A 12,837-nucleotide genomic window follows, 5' to 3' on the forward strand; every position below is an offset into this window, starting at 1 on the left:
AAAAAAAAAAAAAAAAAAAGTGTATATATATATATATAATATATACATGAATTTCTTGTAGGTCACAAGACAAAAAAGAAAAACATATATGTGGATTTCTAGCATCTCCCCAGGCTAGTTTACCGGACACTGAAAACCCTACAACCGAAATAGAATGATGAATTAAACAGATCTCTAGTAAATCCTACCTTAAAATTTCGGAGAAAAACTCCTTCTGCTTGAATCCAGAAACATTCTTTTTTTGCAATCATTTTTCTTGGACTAGAAATGTTTCTGAGTTTTGACTAGGTTTATGAACTATTTTTTTGAAAAATCAGCCTTAATATTTTAGTACTTTGTTGACGCACCTCTTCATTTTGGCAGGAAAGTAACTCATGTAGTTGGAATTTCAATGATTATGAAAAAAACTTCATGGAGCCCTTTTCCATAATCTTCATCCATGGGTATCTGCTATAGAACTGACCAAAAACACAGTATCAGGTTACACGTATACACAAATGTGCGCACACACACACACACACATACATGGTACAAAATTTCTGCCCTCACATTTCCCCCTTTTTCCAACTTCAGTTGAAACACTTCAGAAGAAGTTATTAGGAATGTTAATGACCAAAAAGACATTTAAGTCTATGAACGGCCTTTAAAAATGACAAATGGTACAAGGAAGAAAGTTCTTTATACAGAGTGGTTTGGATTTCCGCTATATGCGGCAGAGGGTAAGAAAGCCTCCTCACTGAGAACCTGATTTCTGACAGGACCAGAGAATACCTGAGCCATAGCTGTTAGTGTTCAAATATTCTTCAACAGAAAAGCAGTGTTTTTCCTGGTGTTGGAAGGATTCGGAAGAACACTTCCCCAGACATTCCATGAGATACTGTAAAATGTCTTCCTTTTGTAACTCAAGCAGGTGACTCCCAGGTTAAGAGTGAGGTTCAACAGCCTGTCCATCCCAAGCCACTAAGTCCAGATTCCAGAGCCTCCAGTCTTTCTGAAAGTTCTCCTCCCAAAGCAATAAAGGTATGATGGCAATTTCTCTCTGAGCCTTTGGACATTGGTCTACTGGTAGAGCTAATTGTACCTTTTATGATGATGATGTTGATTATAACCTGGTTTTGCTTTCCTGGGGATGATAATGCCACAGAAGAGCACACTGAAGCCAGTCGCTTTCCCTGGAAATCTTGCTGCCTCTGCTTAGGTCTTTGGCCCAGGAGCGAGAAGGCTCACTAATGACTCTCAGTTTGAACTCTGGAAAACTCATGAAGGTTTTAAAATAATGTGGGTTTTTTTATTTTTGTTTATTTATTATTATTACCTTTTTTTTTTTTTTGAGACAGAGTCTCGCTCTGTCACCCAGGCTGGAGTGCAGTGGCACGATCCCGGCTCACTGTAACCTCCGCCCCCCAGGTTCAAGCAATTGTCCTGTCTCAGCCTCCCGAGTGGCTGGGATTACAGGCATGCGCCACCATGCCTGGCTAATTTTTTTGTATTTTTTGGTAGAGACAGGGTTTCACCATGTTGGCCAGGCTAGTCTCAAACTCCTGACCTTGTGATCTGCCTGCCTTGGCCTCCCAAAGTGCTGGGATTACAGGTGTGAGCCACCACGCCTGGCCTGTTTTGTTTTTTTGAGACAGGGTCTTGCTCTGTTGCTCAGGCTGGAGTATGGTGGTGTGATCATGGCTCACTGCAGCCTTGACCTCCCAGGCTCATGCAATCCTCCTGTCTCAGCCTCGTGAGTAGCTAGAACTATAGGCACATGCCACCATGCCTGGCTTTTTTTTTTTTTTTTTTTAAGAGATGTGATTTTGCCACGTTTCCCAGGCTGGCCTCAATCTCTCAGGCCTTGGGTGATCTGCCTGCCTCGGCCTCCCAAAGTACTGGGATGGGATTATAGGCATGAGCCACTCTGCCCAGCCAGGAAAAATCTGTTCAACTAAAATCAGCACATTGGACGAGATGTGCAATTTCACCTTAAAGATAATAGCTTCCTAATCTGCAGAGCTTGATCTTAACCTGTGGTTAGCTTTTATTTATTTTTTTTTTTTTGAGACAGGGTCTCATTTTGTCACCCAGACTGCAGTGATCACAGCTCACTCTATCTCCTGAGCTCAAACCATCCTCCTGAGTAGCTGGGACTATAAGCACATGCCACCACACCCAGCTAATATATTTTTTACATTTTTATAGGGATGAGGTCTCACTATGTTGCCCAAGCTGGTTTTGAACTTTTGGCCTCAAGTAATCCCCCCCACCTTGGCCTCCCAAAATGCTGGGATTACAGGTATGAACCACCAAACACACCTGGCCCTGTTGTTCCCACTTTTTTTTTTTTTTTTAAGGACCTTGTGTTTACAACAATGTCATTAACATTTTTAACAAAAGAATGTGTCCACTGGAATGGGGGCTGGCCAGCCCATTTTCTGGAAAAAGAAAAAAAATGAGGCCGGGTATGGTGGCTCACGCCTGTAATCCCAGCACTTTGGGAGGCCGAGGCGGGTGGATCACCTGAGGTCGGGAGTTCAAGACCAGCCTGAACAACATGGGGAAACCCCATCTCTACTACAAGTACAAAAAAAAAAAAAAATAGCCAGGCATGGTGGCGCATGCCTGTAATCCCAGCTACTTGGGAGGCCAAGGCAGGAGGATTGCTTGAACCCGGGAGGCGGAGGTTGTGGTGAACCGAGATTGTGCCATTGCACTCCAGCCTGGGCAACAAGAGTGAAACTCTTGTCTCAAAAAAAAAAAAAAAATGACATTCAAGCAACACTTATACTAAGGGTATAACATTAGATACTAAGAATTGAGGCCAGTCACGGTGACTCACAGCTATAATCCCAGCACTTTGGGAGGCCGAGGCAGGCGGATCACAAGGTCAGGAGTTCGAGACCAGCCTGGCCAACATGGTGAAAGCCTGTCTCTATCAAGAATACAAAAATTAGCTGAGCATGATGGCAGGCACCTGTAATCCCAGCTACTTAGGAGGCTGAGGCAGGAGAATCGCTTAAACCCGGGAGGTGGAGGTTGCAGTGAGCCGAGATCGCGCCACTGTACTCCAGCCTGGGCAACAGAGCTAGGCTTCTCAATCTATAATCTGCTTTTATTACCCAAGTTTTAAAAGTCGTCTTTTCCTCTTCTGTGGGCAAACATATATGCCCATAAAAATAAGCCAAAAAATGTTTATTAAAAATGCAAAACTTAGTTTAGGTTTGTTAGCTGACTTGTTTTAATTGACTAGCTTGCTAATGAGGGGCTACTTCACTCGTTTGGATTACTCACACTTCTTTAGTGTCTTTCTCCTGTAGTGCTCTCTTAAGTAGCAGGGTTGTGTTTCAAAAGTTTTAGCATTTGAGAGAAACTCAATAAATAGAATGAGTTTTAAGGTGGTTTGTGCCGCTCCCAACTCATGCTCATATCTGCCGTGCTTATACCTCTGACTGTGAGCATGATTGGTCCACAGATGAAAGTTTTACTGCACACAAAGCATGAAGAGGAGGGGACATCAGGGAGGGTTTGGAACAAAAGGAGGAAAGGGGAGAATCCAGGATTTAAAGAGTGGATTTAAAAGGTGAGCAAGGTGAAAAAGATAAAACATGAAAATTTTAAAGGAGGCAGAGATTTATGAGACGAGTAGGGTTTATTGAAAAGGAACAAAAGGTAAAGAAAGCAGAAAGAGAAAGCAAGTCCAGGAAGAATGGGCGGGATCATGGTGATTGAATCTGCACATGTGCTCCGCATGGCTGTGTTCTGGCCTTGAAGGTTGGCTGATGCTGCCATCAGCACTTTCTTTGTCAGTATCTGGAGTCTCACAAAGTAGCAAACCCCACAGGGTTACTTTCCTCTCTGACAGCAATGCTGCCTAGATGTGAGTGCTCAGGTTGTGGTTGGGGATCAAGAACGGCTAGCAAATCTAACTTGGTGATGGATTCTGTGTAACCCAGGACCTGGGGAAATACAAGAACTAAAATCTGTTCTTGTGACTGTTTGAATTCTCAATGCAGTCTTGCTTCCCTCCTTCAACTGCTCGGCCAGACTTCCTCGTACTGGGTGGGGATCCCTCCCCACTCAAGTTCCATGGTGTGAGCGGATGAGTGGTATGTGAAGGGGCACACCTCACTTAGGTCTCCTTTGGCACCAGGGAGAGGAAACAGAGGTAAAGCTGTCTCTGTGTCTGCCTCAAACCCATGCCTACTCCTTTGGCACTGGTCACTCAGCAGTAGAATGCAGATGGCCCTGTCTGCATAGTCACACACCTCGGGTTTTGAACATTGTGTAATGACCAGAGTAAACTGGCCGGCTGTTCGCCTCTGGTCCAGAGCTCAGATGATCGTGGGGTACGGAGCCTGGTGAAACCCAGCTACATCTCCACTGTTATTTAAGGGCAATTTATTTGCTGTTCCTCAGAGTTCCCCTTTACAGTCTGCAGGCAAATATACAGATACTTTAGTAAATGTTTATAGGAAGACCTGCTGGCAGAACTGGTCTCATGGCTGCAGACTATGAACAGAAGTTGTTTCTCCACTTTGGGAAATTACAGCTAAGAATAAACTTGTTCACTCAGATAGATTTTTGGATCCCACACATCCTGGAAAAAACTGTTTCTTAGTGCCTGTCTGTTGTTGAAAAGAGGACATCTAAGGTAGAGACTCAATTCACTTCCAATTTTAGCTTAATAAAGTAAAAAGAAATGATGGAGGTCTTTAAGGATTCTGTACACTTTGAACACTGGCCACAGAGCTTACTTGCTAAGACTTGGTACCAATGAAGTTACAGGTTCATTCTCAAAAGGGGTGTTGTTCTGAGAGCAGAGCTTAGTGGACCCTGTGAGAAGTATCAGGCCTTTCTACTTCAAGAGACTCAGAGATCTCTTAGGCTTTATGACCTCCCATTTGAAAGAAATCACCCCCTAAATGTTCCCAGAGGAGAGGGTAGGGGAGGAAGAGGCAAGGAGATGTGACTGGCCCTAGGGAACAACTATCTGCCCCCACTGTGTCCGGGACAACCAAGTCCTAGGCCTCCTCACAGCGTTTTGCTGATGAGTGTGAGAGAGAACATGGCAGCGTACGTGAGAGGGCGGCACACACTGCACTGCCCCTCTCGGTGCCCTGCCAGCCGTTCCTCCTGCTGAAGACACAGTGGGAGGTTTTATGCTGGCTCGCAAAGCTGTCAAAATTATGCTAGAAGAGCATCTAGAATCTCTTCTCACTCACTCACTATTACTGCTTTTTCCGAGGACTGTCGTTTCTTCTCTGTGTAGAGCACTCTATTTAAGATACGAATATTCCCCAAAATGCTTTCACAAAGAGTTTCACCGAAAACCAGGGGAAGGGTTAAGGCTGCACAGGGCTGGCCCAGCCATTTGCTGTGTGGTGAAGAATTTCAGTTTCATTACCTAGATATTTTACAGAAATTGGAAGGAATGAAAGGCATTTTGTGGTATTCTGAGGAATAGAGGTTTGATATCGATACAGAATTTTCATCTTCTTTCACTATGTCTAAAGGCTAGTTAACATCAGTATCTGTTGTCAGCTGCTCCCCCCGCCTCCCACACACACCACAACTGGGGCCTTTATTAGACTAAAAAATATATGAGACAAGAGGGTAAAAGAATGTAAAGGAAGCCATGCAAATTTGTTAGAAAAACAGCTTTAAGTAGATGGTAATCAACAGAGGGTCTGTAATATCCCTCAAACGGGAAAGACAGTATTTATGAACATCAATTATTTATAGATTACCTCATTCATTCTAGAAGATCCTGAAGATATTATCTACACATTTTTATTTGAAACAAAGGGAAGACCATAGTTTGTTCAAATTGCTGTCGCGGGATTAATTTCATTTGGGTTAGCATCTGCTCTCCTCCCCAAACAGTTTCCCTTGGTTGTGGAAAGTTAACATTCCTGGACAATTTAGAAAATGCTCTCTTGGTTTGTGAGTCAGGAGTTCTGAGTTTGTGCAGTGAGCAGTTCTATGTAGACCTACCCACAAAGGCTGAGGGAGCTGAGAAGCCAAAGAAAGAGGCTGACAAGTCCAGTTTCTCAGAAAGAAACATTTAATAAGAGCTTATGAACAGAAGTGATGTCTAGGAGGCCATGAGACAGTGGATCCCTGCACCAGCCCTCCAGAAAATATCCTTTATATAGCAAGGTTTTAGGATAAAACAAGTGCAGCTGGTCACGCTTGACTTTCTTGCAAAACTTACCACTGGAGCGATTGGATAAGCATCTTTATGAGGGATTATCTATGCTCTGGGCACTACTTCCTTTATGAGGGATAATCTATGCTGCAGGCATTGTTTAAAGACTTTGCTGCAGAACACCTTGGTATGCAGGAGTCAAACCACCAGTTAGCATGGTGGTTTCACTCCAAGATGGCATCACTCCTGCCATGCAACAGGCTGTTTTCCTACAGTTTTAATTCTAATTCTGTTACTACGTGAACTTTGATAAGACACCTGGTGTTTAACTTTCTACTTGGTAGGGGCAAAATGGTGGGAGAAGGGGAATGAAAAAAATATCTTACTAACTGAAAAAATATACTGTGAAGATAAAAAATGTCTAACATTGTCATACTGGCAGTGTTTTAAACATGGCTGTGCCAAGTCTGAGCGTGCCATGAAGGCATGGGCAGGATGTATGCCAGGCCTGTGATAATGGTAGAGATTTTTGGGCACTGACTATGCTTCCTGTTGTCTGAATAGACATGGGGGCAATTACAGGAAAGTGGCTGAGAGCCCAGGACAGAGAAAATAAAGGGGAGGCACAGCCGCAGCCGCTGTGAGTTGGCATTTTACCACGTCGGGACCCTCTTGTCTTTATGAAACTAGAAGGAGCCTTTAGGCAGCTGCTGCTTAAACCTTAAATAATATTGAAAAGGGTTGATGTGAGAAATGAATAGGAATAATGGGACTCTGATAGGTCTGGCTAGTTAGAAGCTCGAGGTTAGTCAATTATGTGAACTAGCAATCTATTAACTTGATGTTAAGGAGGAAGACAGACTTTTCGCTCCATGTGGGTGAAGGCTCTATTAAAGAGAGAGCCGATGTGGGTCAGGTGTGGGAGGTAGTGAGACACTAAAGAATTGTTAATGAGACACTCCTTGTGTGGGTGAAGGCTCATAAAAGCTCGCTGTCCTGAGCTGGGATATGTTCCAGCCTCAGGTAGATACGAGTGAGGCTGATTTTGCCATGATTAGCAGAGTTACTTAAAAAGGAAAAGAAGAAAAATGTGGTCTTATTCTTGGATCTCAGTCTCTGAGTTTCAGCTCAGCTGCAGTAAAGCTCTCCAGGGCATGCCAAATGCTGTGTATTCATTGAAGGTTCCTGTTTGTCTCTTCCAGCTTCTGCCTCCTGCTCCTGGTACCTAATTTCTGCTCCTGCCTTCCACTTTCCTCCTAATGTGAGCTCAACTTGCAGCTTTCTCACAGGTTCTCCTTTCCTCTGTTCCCTGGGCTGCTTGCCCCCCCCACAGTGTGTGCCTCCCCTCCCTGTGTTTGTGATGGAGGCGTGCTCTGTGTCCTTCCATTCCCCTTCAGCAGAACAGTATCCATCTCCTCTTATCCCATGTGAAGTTTCTGTCTCCTGCTGTGTCTTCACTGACCAGAATGAACACTTACTCTCTTACATCTATTTCAAGTGTTAAAAATGCAGAATTCCAGGCCAGGCGCAGTGGCTCACGCCTGTAATCCCAGCACTTTGGGAGGCCGAGGCGGGCAGATCACAAGGTTAGGACTTAGAAACCAGCCTGACCAACATGGTGAAACCCCATCTGTACTAAAAATACAAAAATTAGCCAGGTGTGGTGGCGGGCGCCTGTAATCCCAGCTACTCAGGAGGCTGAGGCAGGAGAATCGCTTGAACCCGGGAGGCGGAGCTTGCAGTGAGCCGAGATCGCGCCACTGCACTCCAGTCTGGGTGACAGAGCGAGACTCCGTCTCAAAAAAATAAAAATAAAAAAACGCAGAATTCCCTTTCTGCAACTGAAAGTGACTTTTAATCTGATAAATACATTTGTCCTACTTTTACATTATGTGAGTTGTGATTTGTACAGGCGCTCTCCAGTAGCCTGTTATACTGTTACACCAAAAATTTATTCTTCTTTTAAATATCTCTCCTTTTGTTGTTGTTTTTGAGACAGAGTCTTGCCCTGTCTCCAAGACTGGAGGGCAGTGGTGAGATCTCAGCTCACTGCAACCTCTGCTTCCTGGGTTCAAGTGATTCTTGTGCCTCAGCCTCTCGAGTAGCTGGGATTACAGGCGCCCGCCACCATGCCCAGCTAATGTTTGCATTTTCTGTAGAGACAGGGTTTCACCATGTTGGCCAGGCTGGTCTGGAACTTCGACCTCAAGTAATCCACCTGCCTTGGCCTCCCGAAGTGCTGGGATTACAGGCGTGGGCCATCGCACCTGCCCAGTGTATCTCCTACCTAGACAAAGACCTAGTCCTTTTAGAGAAGACTTAAAACTCTCCAAAGATATCTCCATTTAGCGGTGTCCTTCTAAGAAGAAAAGAATTCTGAGCTCCAAATACTATAATGTGTTAATTACTTGCAACAACATTCATTACAATAACATGTGGTCATATTTAAATGCCTCCCTTATGCTTGGTAAACTAGGTTGTAACCTGTGGTCGTTTGATTCTTTAGATGTTTCTTTTCAGGACACTGCCCCTAGAATGAAGCAGAGCCCTGGTAACTAGCCATTTCCACTCAGCTTTGTTCCTTCCTTCTTAAATCCCTTGGGCACTACTTGGGAGTTTACCACTGATTTTATTAAACTTCCCTTTATAGATTTCTTTATTTTCATTTTATGCACATTTTCTGCTCTCATTTCCTGCCCAAATCTACTTGGAAAACCATTTTTATTTTTTTGCTTTACCACCTAGTGAACCAACAGTCTGAATTTTTTATGGGCCTATTTTGGTGTTTTTTTTTTTTTTTTTTGGAGACCAAGTCTCTCACTCTGTTGCCCAAGCTGGAGTGCAGTGGCTCAATCTCGGCTCACTGCAACCTCCGCCTCCCAGGTTCAAGCGATTCTCCTGCCTCAGCCTCCCGAGTAGCTGGGACTATAGGCACACGCCACCATGCCCGGCTAATTTTTGTATTTTTAGTAGAGATGGGGTTTCACTATGTTGGCCAGGCTGGTCTTGAACTCCTGACCTCATGATCTGCCCACCTCAGCCTCCCAAAGTGTGGGATCATGGGCGTGAGACACTACACCCAGCCTATTTTGGGTTTTTTTTTACTCAAAATTCTATCTTGCCCATAACCTGGTTCATTTCAGGCTTAACTATCCAGGTACTGCGCCTTGGGATTAATTTGCATTACTTACCATCATGTGTTTTCTGGTGAGAGCCCAGGCTGACCGTGGCAGCAAAAGCACCTCCTAATTGCCGATGAGAGCTTCCTGGCCACCTAAGCTATCTCCTGCATTTACTGGTTGAGGTGTTTGTGTTGGGCAAATCAAGGGTTAACTCCCATATACCTAGGGACTTTGCATTCCCACCTCCTCCCCACCCCTTAATAGCCATGTAACTATTTCTTTTCTTTATTTTTTGAGATGGAGTCTCACTCTGTCGCCCAGGCTGGAGTGCAGTGGCGCCATCTCGGCTCACTACAAGCTCCACCTCCCGGGTTCACGCCATTCTCCTGCCTCAGCCTCCCGAGTAACTGGGATTACACGAGTGTACCATCACGCCTGGCTAATTTTTGTATTTTTACTGGAGACGGGGTTTCACCATGTTGGCCAGGCTGGTCTCGAACTCCTGACTTCGTGATCCGCCTGCCTCGGCCTCCTAAAGTGCTGGGATTACAAGCGTGAGCCACCACACCTGGCCGATGTAACTATTTCTTATCATGTAAAAGCTCATAATATGTTTGGAGTTCTGGCTTTTACCAGTGCTAGAATACCAACTGTTTTATATTCTTTAGGATTGAGTTTATCAGGTAGAACCACTGTGCCCATGCTTGTTCCAACTTTACAAACAGTTCATGAATTCCCAGTCATTAATACATTAACCAGTGTGTTTCCCATTGCATTCGATTTTCTCTCCATTGGTTTTTAGAAATATTATAGAACCTATAGCTTTAATGGGCTATGCTTCCCTCTGGTGTCCTAATAAAATAGTTTGTGTCTCTTATAAATTGTTCCACTTGTGTGTCAGTTTTGACTTGTTTAAAAATATTATGTCTAGTTGATTGAACAAATCAAGATTATAAGCAGAGGAGAATAAAAGGGGCTTTACTGAAATGTCTTTCCTAATTCCCAAAGCCAAATGCTCTTCCTCTCCTTGAAATTTATCCCCTTTAGAATCTGTCTTGTGTTTACTTGGCACTTGAATCAAACTTCTTTCTTCTGTGTGTGATAACATTTTCTCCTAATCCCTGCCCCTCCGCCATCCCTTCCCCCCACCGCTTCCCCCATCCCCTGCTCCTAACATTTTTTATGTGGGTCGTGACTTGTCTAAGCCATTCTTTGCAATCCAGACGTAGCTCCACCTATCCTTGGTGGCTGCTACATTTAGAGCAGCCAGACAGTTTGGGAAGGGAATATCAAGAGAGCCTCTTGGCTTTAAAGAGTCAGCTGATAGAATTGTAGCAGGTTTAGTGGTCCATGAGAATTGACTGACCAGCTAAGGGAGCCTTTAGACAAAGTAAATTCTAGGGTCCATCTCAAGACAGTGCTAACTCATTGCAGCCCATGCTAAAGTCGTCTTTTTCCTTTTCCTAGAAGTTTCAGGCACCTGCAAGAGAGACCTGCGTGGAATGTCAGAAGACAGTCTATCCAATGGAGCGTCTCTTGGCCAACCAGCAGGTGTTTCACATCAGCTGCTTCCGTTGCTCCTATTGCAACAACAAACTCAGGTAAGCCAGCCCAAAACAAGCCATCTGTCTGTAACTGGAACTCTCGAGGGAGTCTTTGGCTTTTAGAGCACTGTTGCTAAAAGCTACTATGCTAATGATGTTCTGTTGAAGGCTCTTGAATAAAGTTAAAAGCATCATTTAGTGATAAGTCTTTCATACCAAATAATGATGGTATTTGGAACTTCTTGGTATATTGATATGTTAATTTACATGTTAGGACCGAAGCTTAAATAATATGAGTCGCAGGTAAAACCCCCTGTGACCTAATTTAATAGAATGTTTTCCCTTGGTATCATAGAATCACAAAGTTAAGAAATCTCGGCCGGGCGCGGTGGCTCACGCTTGTAATCCCAGCACTTTGGGAGGCCGAGGTGGGGGGATCACGAGGTCAGGAGATCGAGACCACGGTGAAACCCCGTCTCTACTAAAAATACAAAAAAATTAGCCGGACGTAGTGGCGGGCGCCTGTAGTCCCAGCTACTCGGAGAGGCTGAGGCAGGAGAATGGCGTGAACCCGGGAGGCGGAGCTTGCAGTGAGCCGAGAATGCGCCACTGCACTTCAGCCTGGGCGACAGAGCAAGACTCCGTCTCAAAAAAAAAAAAAAAGAAATCTCAAGAGGTTACTTGTTTAAGCCCTTACTTGTCTTAACCACTGTATAAATGATAATAATGGAAGTAATAATAGCCCCTGGAGAGCATGTCTTTTTCTCTATGTTGCCTCAATTTATTTCTGAGAAAATAGTTGTTACGTATCATCTTTTCCAAGTAACTCAAAGTGCAAATATAAATGTGACAAATCGGGGAAACATTCCAAATTAACTCATTTTAATCATAGAGTCTTACAGAAGGAAGTAACCAAGATGTCACTTTCTCCAGCTTTCCTTCCTGAGCAATCCTTCCTAAAATACTCTTGAAAGATGTTTTGGCAACTGTGTGACATTTCTAGCTATTAGATAGCTCTAGCTAGACAGCTTCTCCAAACATGGAGCCAAAGTGTACCTCAGTCACTTCCACTCATTAGTTCTTTTTCTGCCCACTATGTTAATTTTTTCTCCAAAGCACCTTTTTTTTTTTTTGGAGACAGAGTCTCGCTCTGTTGCCCAGGCTGGAGTGCAGTGGCGCAATGTCAGCTCACTGTGACCTCTGCCTCCTGGGTTCAAGCGATTGTCCTGCCTCAGCCTCCCAAGTAGCTGGGACTACAGGCGCGTGCCACCATGCCCAGCTAATTTTTTGTATTTTTAGTAGAGACGGGGTTTCACCATGTTAGCCAGGATGGTCTTGATCTCCTGACCTCATGATCCACCCGCCTCGGCCTCCCAAAGTGCTGAGATTATAGGCATGAGCCACTGTGCCTGGCCTAAAGCACCTTATTTCTTTTGTGGAAGTGCTGCCGTTTTATACCCCCTTTAAAATTTGTCACTCTTCAGAATGGTTCGTAACTTAAGAGAAAAAACTTTAAAAAGATAAAATTTATCATCCTGCAAGAGACACCAGATCTCCTAAAGGCTCGTCTAGGACTGACATTAGGGAAAAACTACCTCCTGTCAACTCCTCACCATTCTTCTATTAATCACAGCTTATATCTAGGTGTGGTGGCTCACGCCTGTAATCCCAGCCCTTTGGGAGGCCGAGGAGGGCAGATCACGAGGTCAAGAGATCGAGACCATCCTAGCCAACATGGTGAAACCTCATCTCTACTAAAAATACAAAAATTAGCCATGCATGGTGGCACACACCTGTAGTCTCAGCTACTCAGGAGGCTGAGGCAGGAGAATCGCTTGAACCCAGGAGGCAGAGGTTGCAGTGAGCTGAGATCATGCCACTGCACTCCAGCCTGGCGACAGAGCGAGATTCTAACAAAACAAAACAAAACAAAACAAAAAAATACAAAAATTAGCCAGGCGTGGTGGCACACTCCTGTAATCCCAGCTACTCAGGAGGCTGAGGCAGGAGAATTGCTTGAACTTGGGAGGCAGAGGTT

At 44.4% G+C, this 12,837-nt stretch overlaps 1 protein-coding gene across 8 annotated transcripts in view; it reads left to right on the forward strand.

The window, feature by feature from the left end:
- The window catches only part of LIMA1 (LIM domain and actin binding 1), a 104,872-nt gene that overhangs the window by 88,751 nt on the left and 3,284 nt on the right, over positions 1-12,837 (forward strand). For 7 of the 8 annotated variants that reach the window (XM_032143829.2, XM_032143831.2, XM_058433481.1 and 4 more), the window contains 2 exons: positions 908-1,020; positions 10,723-10,856. In XM_032143829.2, the coding sequence (XP_031999720.1) occupies positions 908-1,020; positions 10,723-10,856 (247 nt within the window). The remainder of the gene's footprint in view (positions 1-907; positions 1,021-10,722; positions 10,857-12,837) is intronic. The other variant, XM_032143830.2, reaches the window with a different exon arrangement.

The sequence above is a fragment of the Hylobates moloch genome, unplaced genomic scaffold (assembly GCF_009828535.3).
Source record: "Hylobates moloch isolate HMO894 unplaced genomic scaffold, HMol_V3 SCAFFOLD_22, whole genome shotgun sequence".
NCBI classification, from domain to species: Eukaryota; Metazoa; Chordata; class Mammalia; order Primates; family Hylobatidae; genus Hylobates; species Hylobates moloch.